The 22,379-nt window shown below is 50.3% G+C and overlaps 1 protein-coding gene across 1 annotated transcript; it reads left to right on the top strand.

Annotated features, from left to right (window-relative positions):
- The first annotated feature begins 506 nt into the window (after window positions 1-506).
- RNF169 (ring finger protein 169) lies at window positions 507-21,720 on the top strand. The gene is made up of 6 exons (XM_039564261.1): window positions 507-882; window positions 9,302-9,378; window positions 14,096-14,242; window positions 14,943-15,055; window positions 15,745-15,844; window positions 16,512-21,720. Exons 1-6 carry the CDS (start codon window positions 507-509, stop codon window positions 17,712-17,714), a joined length of 2,016 nt encoding a protein of 671 aa, XP_039420195.1. The 3' UTR covers window positions 17,715-21,720.
- The last annotated feature ends 659 nt before the right edge of the window (window positions 21,721-22,379 follow it).

The following is a 22,379-nucleotide window of genomic DNA, read 5'->3' on the forward strand; positions in this document are numbered from 1 at the left end:
AGGGCCTGAAGGGGCTCCAGGAGAGCTGGAGAGGGACTGGGGACAAGGCATGGAGGGACAGGACACAGGGAATGGCTTCCCACTGCCAGAGAGCAGGATTAGGGGGGATATTGGGAAGGAATTGTTCCCTGGGAGGGTGGGCAGGCCCTGGCACAGGGTGCCCAGAGCAGCTGTGGCTGCCCCTGGATCCCTGGCAGTGTCCAAGGCCAGGCTGGACACTGGGGCTTGAAGCAGCCTGGGACTGTGGAAGGTGTCCCTGCCCATGGCAGGGGTGGGACTGGGTGAGCTTTGAGGTCCTTCCAACCCAAACCATCTGTGATTCCATGATTCCATCCCACCCTAGTAACCGGGTGGCCAGCGCTGTCCCATCCCCACAAAGAGCGGGAAGCGCTCGGCTGGCCCCGCCTTCTACGGAGGGGAATGAATATTCATGAGAGGGCGTGGCTAGCGCGCGGCGCGCGCGGCGCTCATTAATATGGATGGCGGGGCGCGTCCCCACATGAATTATGCGGGGTGGGCGTGGCCGCCGCGGCCCTTCAAAGTGTGGGAAGATGGCGGCGGCGGCGGCGGGCGCCGGCGGCCGGGCCGCGGTGCGGGGGCGGCGGCGGCGGGGCCGGTCCGCGGCCGAGGAGGAGCAGGACGCGGTGGTGCTGTCGGTGGCTGAGTGCCCGGTGTGCCGGCAGGCGCTGGTGGAGGCGGTGACGCCGCCCTGCCGCCACTCGCTCTGCCTCGCCTGCTTCCAGCGCTGCCTGCAGGGCCCGGGCCTCTGCTGCCCGCTGTGCCGCAGCCGCCTCTCCACACGGGCCCGGCGGCAGCAGGCCGAGCCCGCAGCCACCACGGCCGCCGGAGCAGCAGGCGGGGAGCAGCGGCCGCCGGACCAAGGTGCGGCTGCGGCGGCGGCGGCGGCGGCGGCACCTGCGCCCCCCCCATCCTGGACCGGGCGGGGCGGGGGGGCGCGGGGGCGGGGGCGTGGCCTGTGGAGAGGGCGTGGCTGCCGCGGGAGGCGCGATGAGTTCGCGGGGGCTCAGCCCGGGGGGGCGTGGCCATGGCGGGGTGCGCGGTGAAGCTGCGGGGGGGTCGGCTCCGGAGGGGGCGTGGTCAGGCGCTGAGGTGCGATGAGTTTGCGGGGGCTCAGCCCGGCCCCGGGCGCGGCGGGGGTGTGCAGGCGTAGGAGGTGTGATAAGTTTGCGGGGGCTCAGCTCCCCCGAGTCCTGCGGGGCCAAACGCGGGAGGTGCGATGAGCTTGCAGGGACTCAGGCCAAGTCCTGCGGGGCCGAGCAGGGAAGGGGGCAGTGGGCTTGAGCCCACCCTGCTCTGTGGCATCGGGAGATGGAGGGGATGGATAGCACCATCCCCTGGAGCAGATGTCCGAGTGGGAGGGATGTTTCCCCACTTCCTCCGGTGTTTTTGTGATAACCTTGCCCCAAAAGTGAACGAATCCAACAGTGCTGCCAGGAGTCGGGCAGGTTTGTACTGCGTCAAGACAGGAAGGGTTTTGCACCATGGGAAGTCTTAGTCCCTTGTTGACATTAAGAAAGTCCATCATCCCTGAGTTCATGGCTTTTTGTCACACGTTTCCTCCCTGCCTCCAACGCTAGATGCCTTCCTCAACTCCTAGAAAACTGCTCCCTGTGTTTCCTTCAAAATAAATCCTGGTCTGAGACGGTGGCATTGCTCTTTCGGAGATGCCCTCCTTGCTGCTGTCAGAACTCGGGATGCACCCGGATTTGTTGGTTGGAGAGGTGTTGCAGCAGTGCCCACTTCGGCGACATAGCAGTGCTGAGGGGAACCCTGCAGAGCAAACAAGGATTTAAGCTACAGATAAACATCCTTTTAGCCCAACCCGTTCCTTTCTGAGCGTGTTTCTGGTCTCCCAGTTCATGCTTGTGTCAGCATCCTCTAATTGGCTGTGGGAAGAATTGGCAGGATGATCTTAAACAGCTTAAATTGGTGGTTTGAACTAACCCCACTAACCTGGAAGAGATTTAGGAAGCCTTCACGCGGAAGGATTTGCTGAATCAATGAACAGATGGGCTCTCCAGAGGGAGCTGAGCCCAAGGGCTGGGAGTGGTTCCTCCGGAGAAGGGACAGTGGGAACTGCCGAGTCAATCTCTGCTCCAAGGCAGTGGTGTCAGTCGTGCGTAAATGGACTCAGTGTGGTCCAGGCGAGCTGGGGTGAGAGTATCCAGCCATGCTGCAGGAATGCTGGTCTAGTGTCTTAGCTGGGCTTTTTTAAGAAGAATTCGTTTTAATTCTCTGCTTGTCCTGAATTGTGTGGGACGAAGGGGAATGGCTTCCCGCTGCCAGAGGGCAGGTTTAGATGGGATATTGGGACGAAATTCTTCCCTGTAAGGGTGCTGAGGCCCTGGTACAGGCTGCCCAGAGAAGCTGTGGTTGCCCCATCCCTGGAAGTGTCCAAGGCCAGGCTGGACAGGACTTGCAGCCTCCTGGTCTAGTGGAAGGCCCATGGCAAGGGGTGGGATGAGATGATCTACACGGTCCCTTCCAACCCAAACCATTCTATGATTCCGTGATTCTGTCTGGCAGTAAGGCACATAGTCATTGTGTGGGCTGTCATTTTCTGCCTGCCCAAATTCCCACTTGTGATGCAAGCTGGGCTCATAGTGTGAGGAATCAAAGGCAGATGATCCATTACAAACAGGGACCTACTACATGCACAGAGAGAGCAGTGGATGTGGTTTCTCCTGACATTAGTGAGGCCTACTGGAGGGTCCCAGCATAGCTGAAGCTGGCAGGGAGACCCAAGCCCTGCTCAAAGCAGGGTCACCAGCAGCAGGTTTCCCAGGACTGTGACCTGGTGGGTTATGACCATTTACAAGGTTAGAGATTCTGCGGCCCTGACAGTAAAAAAATATTTTCTATGTTCAGCAGAACTTCTATTTCAATTTGTGCCCATTTCCTCCTGTCCTGTTACCAGGCGGAGGAGCCCGGTTCTGTCTTCTCTGCTTTCTGTTTGGTATTTAAACACATTGGTGAAATACCTCTGAGCCTTCTCTTCTCCAGGGTGAACAGCCCCAGATCTCTCAGCCTCCTCTGGAATGTCAGATACTCCAGTCACTTTGCCCTCATGGATCAGGATAAACAACATCTGCTGCTCTGTGCTCCTCCACTGAGCCCGCCATCTCATCATGGAAGGCATTGGTTAAGCCTACTTTCCTCTCCTTCAATCCAGCGGCCTACCTCCCAAACACCTTGTCCTTGTGTAGTAGTGGTTTCCAGGCACAGCTGCTTCCTGGGAATCAAGGTGGGGCTGACCCTCCTCCTTGCCCTGTTTGAAGGGCTGGGTGACGTTTGCTTTCTCCCAAGCTTCACGAACCTCTCCGCATCACCGTGACCTTATCAATGGATACGTGATGTATCTATACACGTACCAATGTCTGTAGGCCCCTGAGCAGGGGCAGTGAAGGCAGCAGAGCCCAGCTCATCCCAGTGGTGTGCAGTGACAGGACAGAAGGCAAAGGACACAAAGTGAAACACATCAAGTTTCACAGGCTGTAAGAAAAATACCTTCCACTGTGAGGGTGACCAAGCACTGGCACAGGTTGCCCTGGGTGGTTGTGGAGTTTCCATCCTTAGAGACAGTTAAAATCCAACTGGACATGGACCTGGGCAGCCTGTTCCTGATGACCCTGCTTGAGCAGAAGGGTTGGGTCTCCAGAGGTCTTTGCCAACCTCAGTTATTATGTGATTCTGTTACCAAACACTGATTAAGCTCAGGTATTTCATTAAATCACTTAAAATGTGCAGAATCTTTAAAACTACTCAGTATGACCACTTGACATACCTTGATTATTCCAGCTTAAACCAGCTAATTAATCATGGTTTCATGTCCCAGTTTTTGCGATTCCCTTTGGGATTCTTCCATGATAGTGGACTTAAGGAGCTCTCAGACCTTGGCTGAGGCTGGGGATTCTGCACTAGGTGCTGTCCAAATAGGTATAAAGTCAAAATCCTTGTCACGACACTTGTCAAACAAAACGATAGAAATCAGCGGAGACACACACTCGGTGCCTGTTGTGTCTTGGCATGGGCTGGTTTTCCTGACAGCTCCTGGGCATCTGATTCCCTTGGAGCTGCCCTGCTGCCTTCAGCCTGGTGCCAGCTGCTGCTCCAGAAGGATGCAGGTGGCCCATGGGTCCCACGTCCTCTCTGGACATCTCCAAGTTCACAGAGCACCTGGGAGGGCACCCTAGATGCTGGTGTAAGGCCACCCTTTGAGCTAGAGATGCAGTGCTGGCTGCAATGCTTTGCTAAGTGAGGTTTCTTATATTAAAACAGTTGCTTGGTGAAATTCTTGGAAGGCAGAGAGGAGCAGCAGATGGGAGGCTTGGAGACTGCGGGTGTGTGTTTGAGGATTCAGATGGCCAAGGAGAAGGAACAGAACATGTTTGCAGCAAGGTGCCCAGCCTGATTGTGAGAAAATAAGTACACTCGCATTTCAGAGAGTCAGATTTCTTTTGTTTCTCCTCTGCCCAGTAGCAATGCACAGCAATCAATAACTGATGCTCATGTAAGAGGGGTGGAGTGTTTTTGCCAGACTTGTAACATGACTTCCCCCTCCTTCCTGCCAGTCTTTTTCTGGCAGTGGCTTTCCCCTTTCCCCACTGGACTAAACCAGTCTAGTTCTTGAGCATTTCCTGGTGATCCCTGAATTTCCTGTCATTTCTGTTGTTCTGTAGCCTGTCAGGAGCTGGTTTTTTTTGTCTCAAGACCACAGTGCTACGACTTTGGAAGCGGCAATCCTGAAGAAGCCTTTCCCTGCCTCGGGAAGATCAGTGATTTGCTCCCCACATCAAACTGCTTTAAACTGACACCATCTCTTTTTTTCCTCCTTGTCACAGTGTTGTATTGCTAATGGGATGGGTTAAATTTAAGATTTCCTGGGAAGATAGGATAGGGTGCCTCTTTGGGGGCCGTGAGGCTGTCACAGGGCTTGCACCTCCATCTCTTTCCTCATTGTCCCATCTCCAGCCCTCTGCAATACTTAAATTATTTTTAGTCTGCCATTAATGAAGAGAATGATTAGGACCAGACCTAGAGTTAGCCCCAATGGTCAGTGTGAGAGGAATGGCCGTGGATCGTCAACTCTTGGAAAATAATTTTCCAGTTGAATAGTGGTTACACCTCTGCTAGGGGCAGAAAAATCCTAACTTCTTGTTTTGTGTTTTGAGAAAAATGTTTAAGATTTTGTCTTCAGCTGCAAGTGTTAACTGCCAGGAGTTAAAAGGAAAAGCAGTGAAAGCCTCAAGGGAGATGGAAGCTGCAAAGCCTGCTGAAAGTTTCCGTGGAAGCTGGGAGTGATTGGGTTTCACTGCTGCCGGTGGCAGAGCTGGGACTTGCCGGATGGCATCAGTTTGGCAAAACCCAGGAGCCTCTGAACAGCAGACAGGGAACCGAAGGGTTCTGAATCGAGTTCAACTTCACTTTTATTCAGCCCATGTTGCTGAATCCACCAGATGGAGGTTTCTGAACCTTTTGCCAGTAAATATAAAATGTGCTGGTCAGGAGTGCGGCTCCACGGAGATGGTGTGTAAGACACACTTCCGAGCTGGCATGGAAAGGATGGAGGCATTCAGGGGGATTGAGGCTGCAAGTCAGATGCCTCTTATAAAGAAAACCAGTGTTAAATAATTAGAAAATCTTTTGTCCTCTCAAATAGTGCAGAAATCACTGCTGGTTTTTTCCAAGACTGAGCACAATAGGATGCAACTCTTGTATGTCAGCATAAAAAAGCAGGATGCCGGGTTTGATCCTGGCACTGTGACTGTTTCGGTGCTCTCGGTGGGCTTGGAAGGAGCATCCCAGTGGCAGCACTCCCAGCAGACCTTCAGAGTCAGCTTCATTTAGAAACCAGTTCTGTTGACCCATAGATCAGTCGAGAGGAAGGGCAAGCAGGAAATCTGTTGCAAAATCAAGTAAAAAGCCTTTTCTTCCATGATTTTGCCTGCTTTGTTTTTGTCCTGGGCTGTGGCACACATCGAACCAGCTGAGCAGCCTTGTCCTGGACATGAACATCCAGAATTGGCATGGGGAGCTGTGCCAGAGAAAGACATGTGATGCTCTGGTCACCTTGTCTTCTTCCCAGTGCGAGGACCGGTCTGGTTTCACTTGGAATGGTTTTGTGCCGACAGAAGCATCCTTGGGTGCAGCACCCTTCTGCCCTGTCAGCAGAGGGCATGCTGCCCCTGTGGGCAGCCCTGGAGGCACCTCTGGAGTGCTGTGTCCAGCTCTGGATCCTCAGCACAGCAGGGCCAGGGAGCTCCTGGCGCGGGGCCGGCGGAGGCTGCGCAGCTGAGGAAGGGCCTGGAGCAGCTCCGTGCCCAGCACAGGCTGAGGGAGCCGGGGCTGCTCAGCCTCGAGAGGAGCCCCAGCTGAGAGGGGCCCTCAGCCCTGGGTGTCCCTGGCTGCAGGGAGGGCTCAGGGCAGGGCCCGGGCTCTGCTCCGGGGCCCAGCAGCGGCACCAGAGCCACGGGCAGGGCCTGAGCCCAGTGAGTTCCACATGAACATGAGGGAGAACTTCTGTCCTGTGCGGTGATCAGGCACTGAACAGGCTGTCCAGAGAGGCTGTGGAGTCTCCCTCACTGGAGATATTCCAGAACCCTCTGGACACAATCCTGTGCCCTGTGCCCTGGGATGGTGCTGCTGGAGCAGGGAGCTGGGACCAGGTGAGCCACAGTAGTCCCTTGCAGCCTGACCCATCCTGCAGTGCTGTGAAATGCACATACACAGCTTTGCATACATTTTTGTTTTCATCTCTTTTATACAGAGTTGGAAATTTGGAGTCTCATCTCTTTTTGACCCATCTGTAAAATATCCAAGTTGTTACATAAAGATACTATTGATGAAGTTGTCTCTACCTGGTGTTGGACCCCTTTAGCTAAACCACCACAACTTACACATAAATGTTATTCCATCATTTAAAATTTCTTCCAGCTTGCTGAACCCTAGTGAGAAATGAGAGCGATGACAGTGGCTCATCTTTCCTGGTGCGTGTTTCCTTCAGGTTAGCTCGTGCCCTGGAGGGAAAAACTCCACCTTTATAGCTCTGGAGACAAGCCTTAAACATTGAGAAGTAATTGAAGTTTGCTGCAGGCGAGTTACAGATTGCTGCTGCTCTTGGGACTGTCTCTGTGGAAATTCAGCTTGATAAAGTTCACAAAGAACTGGAACCGCTCAAGGACACAATTGAAAAAACATTTTGGGAAGCCGTGGAAGGTTTCCAGTGTGGCCGATTGCGGGCGCAGGAGCAGGAGCAAGGAATGCAGCCTGGCCCCCCCAGCATCAATATCGCTTGGGATTTTTATCACATGTGTAGGGACATTTGGGATGTTTTCCTTTAAAAACAAGCCTGGCTCGTGCAGGCCTCTGAGTATGAGGGAATAGCAGCTTTTTAATGAGATAAAAAGGCCTTATAGTCTATACGCTTAATGTTTGCTTACATGAGATTATTTTTCTCCCTCTGAAACGAATATTAGATAAATGCTTTGTGATCTGTGCAGCTCTGGCATTGGCAGCAATTGCCTCTTCAGAGGCTGCAGAGTTTGCACTCACCCTCACCAGCAGGAGGGACTGAAGTTACAGGGCTCCCTAGGAACTTTGAAAGGGGAAACCAGGGGAAAGCAGGACAGGTGGTAACAGGATTTCATCAGTCTGTAAATGGCATGTTTGGGCAGTGGGGCTGTGGGCCATCCCCAGGGAGGAGGGAAATGTGGCCGTGAACCAGAGGATGCCTGGCAGAATAGTCAGCAGCTGGTCATTGGGTGTTTGATTCACCCACCCTGCCATGAACCTTTTGTTTTGAGCCAAATAAAAACACTTCCTAAATAAGGGAAGTTCTGTGAGGGGGGCTCAGCCTGGAGCAAAGGAGGCTCAGGAGGGACCTTCTGTCTCTCCTCAACTCCCTGACAGGAGGGGGCAGCCAGGGGGGGTTTTGGGCTCTACTCCCAGGGAACAGGGACAGGAGGAGAGGAAACAGTCTCAGGCTGTGCCAGGGGAGGCTCAGGCTGGGCATCAGGAGGAATTTCTTCACTGAAAAGGTGGTCATGCGTTGGCAGGGGCTGCCCGGGTTGGTGTTGGAGTCCCGATCCCTGGAGGTGTCCAAGGAAGGCCTGAACGTGGCACTCAGTGCTCTGGGCTGGGGACAAGGTGGGATCTGAGACTTAATGGTCTCAGACATCTTTCCTAACCTAAATGATTTTGGGATTCTGTGAAAACGTGGTGGAGCTGCTGGTTTATATCCTTTAATTTTAGCAGGGTGGGAAAAGGAAGTACCCCTGATGTTTCTTCCTTGCTCAAACCTGTTCCATCCTGACCACAGCACACTGGTATGATGAACTGTGCTGTGCCCTGCCTGGAATACTGATAGGGATTGAGCCAGGATGGTTGTCCAGGGGTTGTTGTTTTGTTCTGGTTGTTCCCTTTTCCCTCCGAGCTCCTCCAAGTGAAGTGCAACTTGCCCAGACTTGCACTGCACAGAAGTGGGAGGGAGCTTTGAGGCTGATGCGAGCGAGCAAGGGAGTCCTTTGGGAGTAACAGACTCCAGGGATGGAGGTTAAGCTATAACCCCATGCCAGTATGCTTTTGGTTTCTGAATTCCCGAGGGGAAAGGGAGGAAGTGGGAGCAGGACAGGGAATTTCTGCCAGACACAGCATCCTGCCCGCTCAGCTTCCAAACGCTGATCTGGGGAGTGCACGGCAAGCGGGAAAAAGGCTGTGCTGCTGCGGCTGGGAGGGGATGTGGAGGAGACCTCATCGAGAAAACGGGGGCGGTCTCCGTGCATCGGCGGCAGTGGCAGGAGGGCAGCGGCGTGAGTTCGAGGTGCGGGGCTGCTGCTGGCAGCCTGTGTGCCTGGGGTGTCTGGCTGCAGCAGGCACCTCAGTCCTGGCTTTATTCCTGGGACTCAGATTCCCTGTGCTTAAAGCCTGGGTTTATTCCTGGGACTCAGATTCCCTGTGAAATCTCCGGGCTGTTACTTCACCCCTGTGTTTACATCGTCCCAGTGCTCCCCGATTGCTTAACTGCTTGTCAAGGACTCTTGAGAATCTCAAAGGAAACTCAGGAAGTGCAAAGTGGGATTACTTGGCCATCCTCCTCCCCATGTTTCTGTATGTTAAACAGAGCTGTGATAGCAGTGGCAGAATATAAACATCTGGGGTTGAGAAAAGTGCTGCAGAACCTCTTGTGCAGCCTGTGGAGATCTCACCCTTTTTGGGAAATAATGGCCAACACCAGCTACCCTGCACTAAAAAGTGTTTCCTTTTTTTTCCCTTTTCTTTCCAGACTTTATATTCAGAGCACCCATTAAATTAAGCAAAACAGGGGAACTTCGAGAAGAATATGAAAGCCAGCTAAGGAAGGTCAGTATTCTGGGTAATTGTGTTTTTTCTTCCAGAATAACTTGGATTTCCTGCAGGAATGCCATCCTACCTGTAGGGAAACCTGAAGGGCTCTTTTTTCCTCTTCTGTAACAAAGGTCATTTATTCTCTCTATACTGTTCATCCAGTTCAGGAAATGGCTGTATTTGAGCATATAGAAGCCAAATTTTGCTGTCTTAGTCTGCCTTCCAGATCATGGAAATGTACCTTCTTTGGAGTGACTGTTTGGTTGTGAATGTAATTCCATAAAGGCTTTTGCAGCATAAGACATCTCCTGCAGTAACATCCTTCTCCTCAAAAGCAAACTATTCCAAACTGGAGCTTTCTCTTTATTTTTAGCCAAGAAAATAATGGCATTTAAAGGCCCCAAAAAAAAAAAAAAAAGAGAATAAAGGCTTTCAGCTGGTTTGGAATTAAAGTCCATGAAAATATTTTCTGGAGTTTTGATCTTTGTGATCTTGTTTTCCCTTGAGATGGGTCCGTCTCCTTGCTGATTATTTTACCTGCTGGGGAAAACGAACCAGAGGGGTTTTTCATTGTTGAAGAATTTTCTTTGGGTTTTCACTTGCAGATCTCAACAAGTGTAAAAAGGGCTGGGAGGCTGATTGAGTTAGAAAAACAGCCTTGTCTGAGTAGGAAAATACCACCTAGGTGATTTCTCAGGTCAATAATTAATCTGAGAAATGCGTGTGTGTGAGGAGACAGTTAAAAAGCATGGAAGGGCCTTCCCTCCTGCTTCTCCTTGTGTGGAATTATCCACTGATGAACAGTGTCACTGCAGGTTGCTGAGATAACTTTGGCTATTTCATTAACTGATCATAGGAATTGCAAGCTCTTCTCCAATTCAGGTGCCTTGCCTGGAAGGCAGGGACACTTTGTGTGCAAAGCCGTGGGACTTGAGGCATTTTCAGCAACAATTCTCTATCAAGTTTAAGAAAGCACGTTTGCAGCACGGTCAGGTTTTTATATCTGTATTTTTTGACTTCAGCAAAAAGATACCACGTGCAGTCCAGTGCCAACACGTCTCCCTTCCCTTCCAGTCAGGAGGAAATACTTTACCTAGTTTCTGGCTTTTTGGCATGTTTTTGTCTTGTTCTTGTTCAGCCTGCTGCCTTCCCCTTCTTGCCCCCTGCCAGATGGGAGATGGGTTTCTTCCCCCTGCCAGCTTAAACTGCTTTTTGTGAAGCTCAGCTGAAAGAGCTGTGTGGGAGGAGATTCTGTGAATCGTCATCTAAGAGGAAATGGCAGTGAAATTTTGCTGGTAAAATGACAACTGATGATGCAGTCACACTGTGTCCTTATTAATGGAATCAGAATAGAATCACAGAATCATTTAGATGGGAAAAGCCCTCTGAGATGGAGTCCAACCGTTCCCCCAGCACTGCCAAGGCCAACACTACCCCACGTCCTCCAGTGCCACATCCACATGGCTTTTAAACCGCTCCAGCAATGGGGACTCCACCACTGCCCTGGGCAGCTGTGCCAATGACTGGCTACCCTTTCAGGGAAGAAATTTTCCCTGATATCCAACCTAAACTTCCTCTGGTGCCACTCGATGCCATTTCTTCTTGTCCTGTCACTTGTTGCGTGGGATGAGAGACTGACTCCCATCTGGCTCTACCCTCCTGTCAGGAAGTTGTAGGGAAGCAAAATTCTGCCTGTTGCTACTTATCAAGAGTCTCTTGGTGTCTGAATTAGGCAGGAGGAGACAGAATCTGAGGTTTGGGAGTCTAAGCTTGTGTATTGATTGGATTTCCTTCCACGTCTCAAGACATGGGGTTTCATCCCAGCTTCCCTGCCCATGGAATGGGGATAACCGGGGCTTTCCTCCTGAGGAAGGGCAAGGAGCATTTCCAAACCTTTTTACATCTCCCAGAATGGGAGTTGTTTTATAAATCTGAACTGTTGACCTGCTTCCCAGCCTTTTGCAGTTGAAAACAAAGTGGTAGCATAATTTGACGGGGATAATCTCATAGTTGAATTTTCTCAACTGGCTTTCAGAATGAGATAGATTTTTGCTGTCTGTGCAGGATAGCGAGATGGGTTTTCTCTCTTTTGTGCCCTTGGTGCTCTTGCATTTTATGTTCTTCCAGAGGAGGCTGTCATTTCTGTGTACTAAAACCCTAGCTCATCCTGTCCAGCTGTCTTTTTATCACAAGCAAGTCTGTTGCTTGTAAGCACACGCAGTGGGAGGGAAACTCCTACCTGAGGCATGTGCTGACACGCAGCTTCCCAGAGCCAGGGCAGACGGAGCAGGCTCCGGGAGGGAGCAAACCTGGACGGTTTGTGGAGGCAAGAGAAGATACCAAATGTGAGTTTGCCAAACTTTTGGAAATAAATGTTAGTGTCAGGAATGATGGTCCTGAAATGGGCGTTTCTTGAGTGAAAAATTATCGATTGCTTGTACAGCACTTTTTCTCCCCTGCAGTTGTGGTATCCAAAAGGGCTAAAATGCATTGTCTGATAACTGTGCTGTTAACAGCAGCTGTTGGTCCTGCATCCAGTATTTCAGAGATGCTACTCAGGTAACATGAGGTCCTTCTCCCAGGGTACATGTTTCACACGACATTGTTTCAGTTTCTTGTCCTCCTGTCCCAGCACAGTATTGCCACGTCTGGAAGCAAATTCTCTGGGAGATAATTTACATTAAGGTTACTTCAGATTATTATTTTTGTAATTAGTACAGATTTTATCATTAGAGTATGATTTTGTTTGCAGCCTTAATTCTGGACCTAAATTCTTTTTTGTATTCTATTAATTAGGGTTAGGATCCTGTTGTTGCCTTTTTGACTTCACTGTCAGCAAAGCTTGGGTTGTCACCTCACACTAATTATGCCATGGATTTGCCCGAAATCCTTAAATGTTCTTGTGTGTTGTTACATATTCTTGTGTCTTTCAATTTGGGAATTGAGTATAATTTTATAATTTAGCCAGAAAAGGGAATATTTCCATAAAACTTTCTTTCACCTGAGAAATACAGGAGGAACATGAGTGTTGGGTAGTATTTCAGCCAGCCAAAAAAAAAAAAATCTTTATGATAAATCTTGATGTGAATTTGTTTTTCAGATGCTTCAAAAAAGGCAGAAATATTGTTGACTTAGAGCAGACTATTCATCACGTCCACATCAGGTGGTGACAGTCTATGTTAGTCAGACACTGTTGTAGTTACTGCTTGAGATTATTAATAGATGAGGAATTTAAAGATAGATCTTAAAACAACTCTAAGCAAGGAGTCAAACTGGTCTTTGAAAATATTTGCTGAACACCCACAATCAGCCAAACAGTGGAGTTTTTCCTGCTTTCTGCCTTGTTTCCTCCTTGTTTTCCTCCTTGTTTCTCTCTTCCTCATCTCTGGGGGTTTGGATTCAGTAGGATTCGGGTCCTTCCCAATTTGAAAATCACAATGTGCTTTTCATGTAATGGCGCGTGAACTCTGTTTTGTTTGTCATCCATATGTCCAGACTTTCGGGGTTTTCCCCTCCTCCAGCAGGGAAGAAAAACACTAAATATTTTTGGAAGAATGAGGAGTTTTTGCAACATCCCCCGCTGCCTTTATGAGTTAGGGAGCTTGTTAAGCACCTGAGATGCCTAGGCCCAAATATGAGGAAGAACACGGGGATTTGAATTCCTGGTGCTGTGGTTCATGAGCGGGATGAAGATGTGTCAATCAAAGGTCTGGATGACTTCTGCACGGAGGGTGGATGGAGGAAGGAGGGAGGATCTGTTCTATATACAGACACATGTAGGCTATTCCTGGGCTGTGTCTAAGTTGAGCAAGAGGCAGGACACAAGCTGGGAAAATGGCTGGGTGATGGAGGGAGAAGGGAGCTGGATGATGTTACCCTGGGCAGGGATGATCAGGTGGCGTTATCTGAAGTGTGTTCTGCTGAGCCTGTTCATCAGGACAAGGTGGTGGAAAGGAGGAGAAAAGGGGTATTGTTGGTTTTGATAGCAAGTCTGCAAAAAAAAAAGAGGTCCTGGCTGAAGAGGGGAGTTTGAGTCCTTAGGTAAGGTGCAAAAGAGTGCAGCAGGACAGGCAGCCTGTCAGGGTCCGTGTACCTTGTGTCCCAGATCCTGGCATTCCCTTGCACTTCTCCGCTGCGTCTGAAACTGAATTCAAGCGTTGTGCCTGGAGTCAGCTGTCAGGGGTAAGGTGGCCTCTCTGGATCTTCTCCATCCCAGCACATAGTGAAACAATGGGAGTTCATCTCTCGTGTAGCTTTCAACGTGGGAATTGCTGCATCTCACCTTTTATTTTAGGTGATGCTGCTTATGTGTCTGCCAAATTGTGCGTGCTGCATGTCAGGCTGTCGGATGGCTAAAACTGAAATATCACAGCTTGCAGAAAACTAGTTGTGCACATTTTTATATCCAGTATGATCATCTACAAGTAGAGAAAAGCTTTTTGTATTTCAGAAAATACAGTGGCAGAGAAGGCATTGTCCAGCCCTGGGCCTCACGGTGCCTTTGTTGTTTTGCAAAGAAGATAAAATCCGCGATACTTGTGTATAAAACACAAATGTGGTGTAGAAGCAAACCAATCTTCACATTACTGTGAGACAGAGGCAGTGGCTCTACCCTAGAGTAGAGAAATGAAGGCACAAAATTAAATGATGTGACCTAACTCTTGGTCTTGCCAGTCTGTAAGTGTAGGACTTCAAATTATAACTACTCTACCTCTTTTGTCATTATTTCTAGCTGAGAGAAGAGAAACTACAAGAAGAAAAGACATCCGAGGATCTGATTAACAAGTTCATTCTAGATGACATGGATGTAGGGAAAAGAAAAATGGAGGAACAGCAGAAAAAAGATGAATCTGTAGTGCTGAAAGGGAACCAAGAGTGTGTAAGTAAGCTCATGCTTCTCCTTCCTGCCCATATATCAGAATTTTCATTCTTTGGCTTTCCAGGATTCCTTGATTGAGTTTTTACAGTTTTTGAAGGCTTTGAGCTGGCAGATTTTAAAGATCCTTGTTAATGAGAACTGTCTTCTAAGGTTTGTTATGGCTGCAGATGTTCTTCTAGAGGTTTCTGATCCCCCTTTTACCCTCTACTACGTGACTCTTCCAAACACACCAGCTCCCCTCAGCTTTGGGGATATCCTTGGTCTTCAGGCTTGCATGCATTTCCATGAACGTTTCTCCATGAATCTTCTGCAGTGAAGTTGTACAACTGAAGTTCAACACATTCTTCATGCTGACTTTTGGCTATTTCCCATTTCATTTGGGAGGCTCTGCGGGAAATGCTCTTAGAATTTCCATTTGATGGGCTGACCCATGGGCGCTGAGTAACCAACACCCTGTAGTAACCTTTATTGTAGAATTTTCCCACATTTTCTTGATCAATAAATTAATGTTATTTGATGACTAACAGCTATATACAGGAGCTATGTGCTTATTTTTGTTTTATTTATGCCTTATGTCCTCTCAGTATGATCAGAAATGGGGAAATTGGGGATCTTTAACACTTCTGCAAGAAAGATCTTTATTTTCCAAGTTATTCTTTTTGTTGTACATGTCAGCTAACTCTTCCTTGATTGACTTCAGTTTCCTGAACGTCTCTCGGATTCCGAGAATGAAGAACCATTCCAGGGCAAGCAAACACATCGGTCAGCTTTTGTTTCCAAGACCAGTGCCTACTCCTTTGCCTTCCTTTCAGGGTAAGATGCTGAGACTTTATTCAGAATAATGTCCTTTAAAGATGTTCTTTCGACTTGTTTTAAACACACCTGAGATGCTCTAATTCAAATGGTGGTTCCAATCTAAAATACGTGATTTTTTTTCTGGAATTTTAGAACAGACTCACTGGTAGAATGTGGTGTCTGTCTGATTACTTCCTACCTGGAAGTTAACGTTTATCCCATGAAGGAGAAAAATCATTGCCTGTAGATTCAAACCATTAGTCAGAAATCAAAATTCTGTAGGATGAACTCAAGACTGCCGGTTCCTTCTCCAGCACAGGTATGAAGGGATAGCATCAGCCCCAAGCAGCTTTTTCCCTGGAAAGCTGTTGCTCGGCACAGCAGGAGCAGCTGAGTAACCAGGTGTGTTTCCACGTGAGAAGCAAAGGGGTTTCCCCAGCTTCCTCGTTAGCACTGACCTCGGTTAATTGTGAGCCGTGGGCGGAGGTGTCCGTGTGTTCAGCGCGGAGCCCGGGACCGCAGACCGGGACTCTGCCGGAAACCCGAGATTCCTGGATCCCTTTTTGCTGAGGGCATAGGAAATATCTCTGCCAACCGGGCGCTGCCAAGGCTGATGCCTCTCCCACAGGTAGCTACTGCCAGGGCTGTTGAGCTGGTTGTTCCTAAGGTCACGAACAGTCTCCTGTTCTCACCCATCTGCTTTTCAGGAATTTAACCACCAAGGTGGAAAGGAGTCGGAGCTGCAATGACACCATTCAGGAGAGATCCAAGAGCAGGCAGAGATCAGCCCCAGCCACCAAAACAAAGGTACAGGCAGCATCTGGAAACAGGTTCCTGCGTGTAAGTGTTCTTATCTGAGGTTACACAGCAGCGGTAATCTGGAGATATAAAATATGGGCTTTGTGGCACTGTGTTACCGCCATGGGGCCAATCGCTTCCTTGTGCCTCCCAATAAAACCTGCTGGGTTAGGAATTGCTAAGCAGAAAAGCAGACAGGTGTCAGGGTTCTTGTGTAGCATTGGAGGCTAATTGGAGGTTGAAAGGGTTCTTATCAGGCTGATTTATTCAGGTAAAGAGAAAACACATTTCAAGGCCAGGTTGGACTGGGCTTGTAGGAATCTGGTCTAGTGGAAGGTGTCCCTGCCCATGGCAGAGGGTGGAATGAGATGGTCTTTCAAGTTCCTCCTCACCCAAAGCACCCTGTGGCTGTGTGATTTTGCCATCGGAGTGGTTGTTACTTGTGGCAAGAGCAGCTCTTAGACTGTAATAAATTTGACACCCAGATCATGCTGGACTCCGGAGTCTCCTGCTCATGTCCCACATCATGTCCCACGGGGGGTGCTGTGACCGGCAGAGGCGGGCAGGGGCAGCCGTGTGCGGCAGCCATCCTTTGTGCCGGCCTCCTCTCGCACGCTCGCTTGCCCGTGTGCACCTCCGTGAGCGGCTTTCCCAGCTGTGCTGCCTTGCCTTGCAGGTGCTGCCCATCACCGGCGCGTCGACGCCGCTGCTCGGGGTGCTGTCGTCCACGCAGAACAACCGCTGCCTGTCCGCCCCGGACCTGACGGCCGAGAAGCGCCTGGTCCTCAACGCCGTGTCCTCCCTGTCGGCCCTGCACAGGCCCGAGCGATCCATCAGCCCCGAGAGCAATGACAGCATCTCGGAGGAGCTCAACCACTTCAAGCCCATCGTCTGCTCCCCGTGCACTCCCCCAAAGAGGCTTCCCGATGGCAGAGTCCTGAGCCCCCTCATCATCAAATCCACCCCCAGAAACCTGAACCGCAGCCTGCAGAAGCCAACCACCTATGAGGCCAGTCCTAGAATACTGAAAAAATGGGAGCAGATATTTCAGGAGCGTCAGATCAAAAAGACTCTCTCTAAAGCGACCCTTACGTCCTTGGCTTCGGAGCCTGGGGAAGACACCGTGGTTCCTGACATCACCAACTCCAGCAGTTGCACTAAAGAGCAGCCACAAGTGCAGGATGATCACCTTCCACCTGACACTACAGGAGAGCCTCGAGCTGACCTGGATTTCTTCCCTTCTGTCAGTGAAATGAAGCTGGGAAGAGGGAGTGAGAAGAGCAGAGGTTCACAGGCCTTAACCACAGATGACGGTGCTGATGAACCAGATGTGAGATCAAACGTAACCGCCCTAAACACACGAGTGTCTGAAGTCCCTGACCTAAAAGTGAATACATTCATGGACAAATCCTGTCTTAGTCTAGGCCCAAAAATGCTGAGCAGAAGACTCATGGGTGTCAGCGCCTCACTGCCTGACACCAGCGCGCTCGGAGTCCCCATCAAGCCGTCGGGGAAAAAGCAGCTGAAATACCTGAACAACAGTGAGTTGATCAACGTACAGAACAGCACTTGCAATTCTGTGGAGAACATCATCGGGGAGCAGCCCCCGCTGCTGCGGCGGGGCCGGAAGAGACGCTGCAAAACAAAGCACTTGGAGCACAACGGCTCCGTCAAAAGACTGAGGCACGTGGCAGGGGAGGTGGGCCTGCCTCCAGAGGTTAGGGACGTGGAGCAGAAGCTCCAGCAAGAGGAGGAGGACAGGAGGTTGGCCCTGCACCTGCAGCGGATTTTCGACAGCGAGAACAGGACAGTGGATAGGCGGAAAGTCCGCGTGGATCGGTATCTGCTGCGGTCCAAGAGCACTCTGGGTGCCAAGTAGCACTGCTGGACGATGTTGCCTTTCTAGAGGACGATGAGGTTTATCAGATTATCTTATAGGAAAACTATTTTTTGCCCTACTTCCACCCATGCAATTGTTTTTTCATTTCGGTGGTAAGACATTTCTAGGTCCAGTTCAGAGAGAAGCCAGAGTCCTTTCAGGTTTTTTTAAAAAAAAACAAAAAAAAGAGAGAATGAGAAAAAAAAATCCTCCGGTCCTCTCTGGTCCGTTGGTCTGAAGGAATTGTCTGTCATCCCTGTGAATACTCTGCAAGACCTCCACACGCAGTCGGGCCCACGTGCGATCAGGCCACATCTGGTTGTGGGGTCCGGCTCTTATCCATGCTCCATGTTTCTTCTGGGAAGTCCTAAACAGAGCCCCCCCCCAGTACTTCCAAATGAATGTATCTCACTGTCTGCACCAGCACTACAGATCATTTGTCACTTTTCTGAAGCAGAAGGCCAGATACAGTGAAAAGAAAGACCTGAAATAAGGATTTTACTGAAAAACCTGATAGGGACTTGTAATTTCATGTTCGTGACAGGGGAGAGAGCTCAGGTGGAGCAGCTGGAGCCGCACGCTGAGCACTGGGACCCAGGGAGCTTTTCTCCCAGACCATGTCTTTTCCAAACCAAGAGGGTTTCCTGTTCTTCCCTATGATATTGAAGAAAGGGAAAGGCCAGCCAGGGAGTTTCAGGATGGATGTCGAGGAAGGATGTCCTCCCAGCTGACACGTCCCCTGCTCGGTTCAGAGCTCTCTCAGCACACCTAAGGCCTGTCCTTGCATGTCCCGGAGGAGCATCCCAAGTGATCCGGCGCATTGCTGTGCTCTCCAGGCACCCGATGGGACGGGAGCCCCGCTGCCCCAGCGCGCTGCCCTGCCCTGCTCCAGCTCCCTGCCTTCAGGTTCAAACCACTAAGAAAGCTCAGGTGAGCAATGCACTAAAAACTTCCACTTCCAGGCATGAAGTGGGGCCTGGAGCAGAGCTGGCTCAGAGCCTGGGCTTGGTGGAGCATGTGTTCTCTGCACAGATGTGGCAGGCCACCCTCTGAGTGTTTGTAACACTCTCCCATGGATTCATTTCATGGATTATTTCCAGTAATGTAGCTTGAAAAGTAGCGTTCCAGCTCAATCCTTGACAGCTGCCTTGCAGAGTATTCACTAGGACCCTCGGAGCCCGCGGGGACCTTTGCCCAGGGCGGGGGCTGCAGCATTACCCATCCTGCCCCCACCGTGTGCCAGGTGGCAGGGATGTTTTTGGGATGAGCACAGTGCTGGGGCAAAATTCCCTAGGGATGGTGTGAAGGGAGGGCAGCCAGTGCACATAAATAGACGGATCTGATCTAAGACAACAGCATTGCCCAATTTCCTCTATCTAAAAATGGTTTAATTTTCTCCCTCCATCTTAAACGGTCAAAAACAAAAGAGGAACTGGTTTTCTTTTTCACTGCAAGGACCCTGGCAGGTTTTTTTTTCCTAATTGAACTGGATTAAAAAAAAAAGAAAAAAAAAGAAATCTTATATTTTATTGGGTAAAATTTATATATTTTAAATACTATATTTCAACAGATCGACACTTTTGTTTTGAGAAATCTTATAGCAATGATTCCATAATATATATCTCTATCTCTGTATCTCCTTGCCACACAAACTACTGGATGGTTAAAGTTGTACCTGGGGCTGGTGACACCTGGCCTGCTCTGCCTTCCCAGCGTTCCGGGCCCTCTCCTGCACCGCAGCCTTGGCAGGTGCTGCTTGAAGCAGGCGCTTTTGACCCAAACCGAATCCTGCTCCTCTTTCCAGCTGTGAATTAGAAGGAAATTAAGGAATTAGAGCCTTGACTGGACCTAGAAGAACAGCGCAAGAGAGAAGTAGTGACAGCCTGGATCTGCCCTTGGAGCTCAGGAGGGAAAGCCACAGCTTTAACTTGGAATCTGTGCTGTTTTTCCCAACACTTGGAGCTAAAATATGCACTTCCCAGGTGCATTTAGATTGAGAATTATTTTTACAGGCCCCCTTCTCTGCAGCTCATCCCTGGAGCCCCAAACAGACTTCCCTAAGCAGTTTCCTTTTTTCTCATGGTGTTTGTGGGGGTTCAGCCAGGCCTGGGCTGCTTACACTACAAAAAAATAGATTTACACGCTGAATGTATCTTTTCTTTCCCCTCTTTAAACAGATTTCACAGCCCAATGCACTAGGCCAGTGTCTTAAATATCTTCTTTTGAAAAGATTTTATAAATATTTTGGGGTTTGTGTGTTAATTTCCTGGTTCCAGGTCCAAGCTGGGCAGAAGTGCAGGAGGCAGTGCCTGGGCTGGAGCTTGTCCCCAGCCAAAAAAACCTTCATGGGACCCCTCGTGCTCCCAGCTGCCCCCAAAGCAGAGATCCCAACTCCCCAAGCATCGTGCACGGGCCATGGCATCTGCGTTCAAGGAGACCTTTGGATGTGGAATCACAATCCTGTGGAAGGGTTGTGGCGATGCAAAGCCAGGATGAATGTTTTATTAATTTAACACTCTCGAAGTTTAGGTAAGCTTGCACAAAACAACAAAAACTGTAAATAATTGCACTCAAAAGAGCAGGAATTCTCAGCCTCTCCCCTGTAAAGGTCAGGAATGACGCCACCTTTGCCAGAAATCATGCCAGCTGAGAAGGAAAACACCTCGTGCTGAATGGTGGATGCAGCACAAGATTAAACCAAGTATTTATTCACACTTCTCTGAAAGTCCTTTGTAACCCTCAGCTGCCTTCCCTCCGGGATGAAGGCATTCCTTGCTGGCTGTGGGACAGCGTGGGCATGGGAGTGTCCTCCCAAAATGTGAAGCTGTCTAATCCGGAGGGGCTGGGGTTGGTTCCGCGACAGAAGGACTGTGTCTGCCAAAGATGCCACCGACTCCCAGAAAGTTGCTTTCTGACCCTCTGGGGCTCTCTGCCTGGGAAAAACCGTATGGAAAGATCCGTGTTTGGAGTCAGCGAGATCAGATAAATGAAGGAAAAGTGCCAAAAGGGATCATGCCAGGTGATTGTATGACGTTGTTCTATATTGTCAGTATTTCTCTTCCAATGCTATTGTACATGCAGTGCACAGTAGTCATGAAGTGTAGCTTGAACAAGCGCTTCTTTGTATTTTCTCAGTGAAAGCAAAGGGGGAGATCGAAGCCTTAAAGACTCTCACTGATTTTAGAAAACAAGCCTTTAGCAATGCTCCGAGGGCAGGGCTCCACCTGGGCCCTCCGACAGCCCTGTCCTGCCTCCCGGTTGTCCAGCAGAAGGTTGGCAAAGAGTTTGTCCCACACACGAGGGGAAGCGTTTCAGGAGAACCTGGACCCTCTTGCCCGGTGGGGGATGCAAGACAGAAACGACCCCCTGTCCGTGGTGGAGCCCCGCGGGGTGTCCCGGGGATGGGAGCTGGGATGATCCCTGCGTGCCGCACGCGCCTGGCACCACCCTGTCCCCTCCCCGCGTCCCTGCAACACCGCGACGCATCCGCTCCAGAGTTAGCTCTTCACTATGCAAATGGGAAAACCTTCAGCTGGTCACGGATGGGGGTGTGCGCCTGGTTTCCTTGGGATTTGCTGTCAAACTGTTCAAAACCGACCTAGATGTCGCTACACTTCTTCTCCAGTAACGCTTTCAATCGTTGTGCTTTCGTGTTCTCCGCGCGCCAGCAGAGCACCGGCTGGTTACAGACTCTCACGGTCGTTCTGGTCTCAGCTGCACCCCCGTGGCTTCACCTGAATGTGTTACCCAGCGATGGAAGGCACCAAAGGACCGCTGACTTGCATGTGTGAAATGTGTGAGTGGAATGACATGCAGGCGTCTGTCATGTTGTGGCTTCTGTTGTTTGAAACAGAGTAAATCCTGCTTGTGAAACAATTGTCACAAACCAGAAATATGCCAACAAATGTGTACAAATAACAGTGTTCGTTTTAACAGCAACCAGGACTTGAACTGCAGGGCAAAGGCCGAGGTTCAAACGGAATAAAACCAGGTTCTGACAGTGAAACTCCCCGTTTCTTGCTGTGCTTGGAAAACAAGCAGGATCCTACTGCTGCTTGTCCCAGACAGGTGACACTTGCCTCCAGCTGAAGGAGGTTGTGGAGTAATTGTGGAATCACAGAATCATTTGGTTGGAAAAGCCCTCTAAGATCATGGAGTCCAACCACTCCCCCAGCACTGCCAAGGCCACCACTGACCCCTCTCCCCAAGTCCACACGGCTTTTAAATCCCTACAAGGACAGGGACTCAGCACTGCCCTGGGCAGCTGTGCCAGGGCTGGACAGACCCTTTTGGGGTTTTGCCAGGCCCTGCTTGCACTGGCAGCTCAGGAGGGAGCCCTGTTCAGGGCTGGTATGGAGATAAAACATGGCCAGTGCTCAGAGACCCTAGTACTGCTTCCTCTCAGGGCAAACCCATTTTACTCCAAGGCTGATCTCCCAACAGCTGGGTTTGGGCTGAAGTTAATCCAGCTGTAGATCCCAGTGGTGTCTCTGTGGCACCCTGGCAGAGCTGAGCCCTCTCCCGCTGGAACACGCCCGTGGTTTCCGCGCGGGCTGGGAGAGGCAGGTGCCGCTCGCCCATCCTGTCTGGATCCCTGGCACCTGCAGCAGGATGTACTCAAGCTGTCCTTTCTCCACTTCCAGCTCCACTGGCACCTCCGTGTGA

The sequence above is a fragment of the Corvus cornix genome, chromosome 1 (genome assembly GCF_000738735.6).
Source record: "Corvus cornix cornix isolate S_Up_H32 chromosome 1, ASM73873v5, whole genome shotgun sequence".
In the NCBI taxonomy this organism is placed as follows: domain Eukaryota; kingdom Metazoa; phylum Chordata; class Aves; order Passeriformes; family Corvidae; genus Corvus; species Corvus cornix.

Coding starts and splice junctions, on each gene's coding strand:
- RNF169 (XM_039564261.1), top strand. CDS start 507: ATGCGGGGTGGGCGTGGCCGCCGCGGCCCTTCAAAGTGTGGGAAGATG. Junction 14,243..14,942: donor TGAAAGGGAACCAAGAGTGT/GTAAGTAAGCTC, acceptor GATTGACTTCAG/TTTCCTGAACGTCTCTCGGA. Junction 15,845..16,511: donor CCCCAGCCACCAAAACAAAG/GTACAGGCAGCA, acceptor CTTGCCTTGCAG/GTGCTGCCCATCACCGGCGC.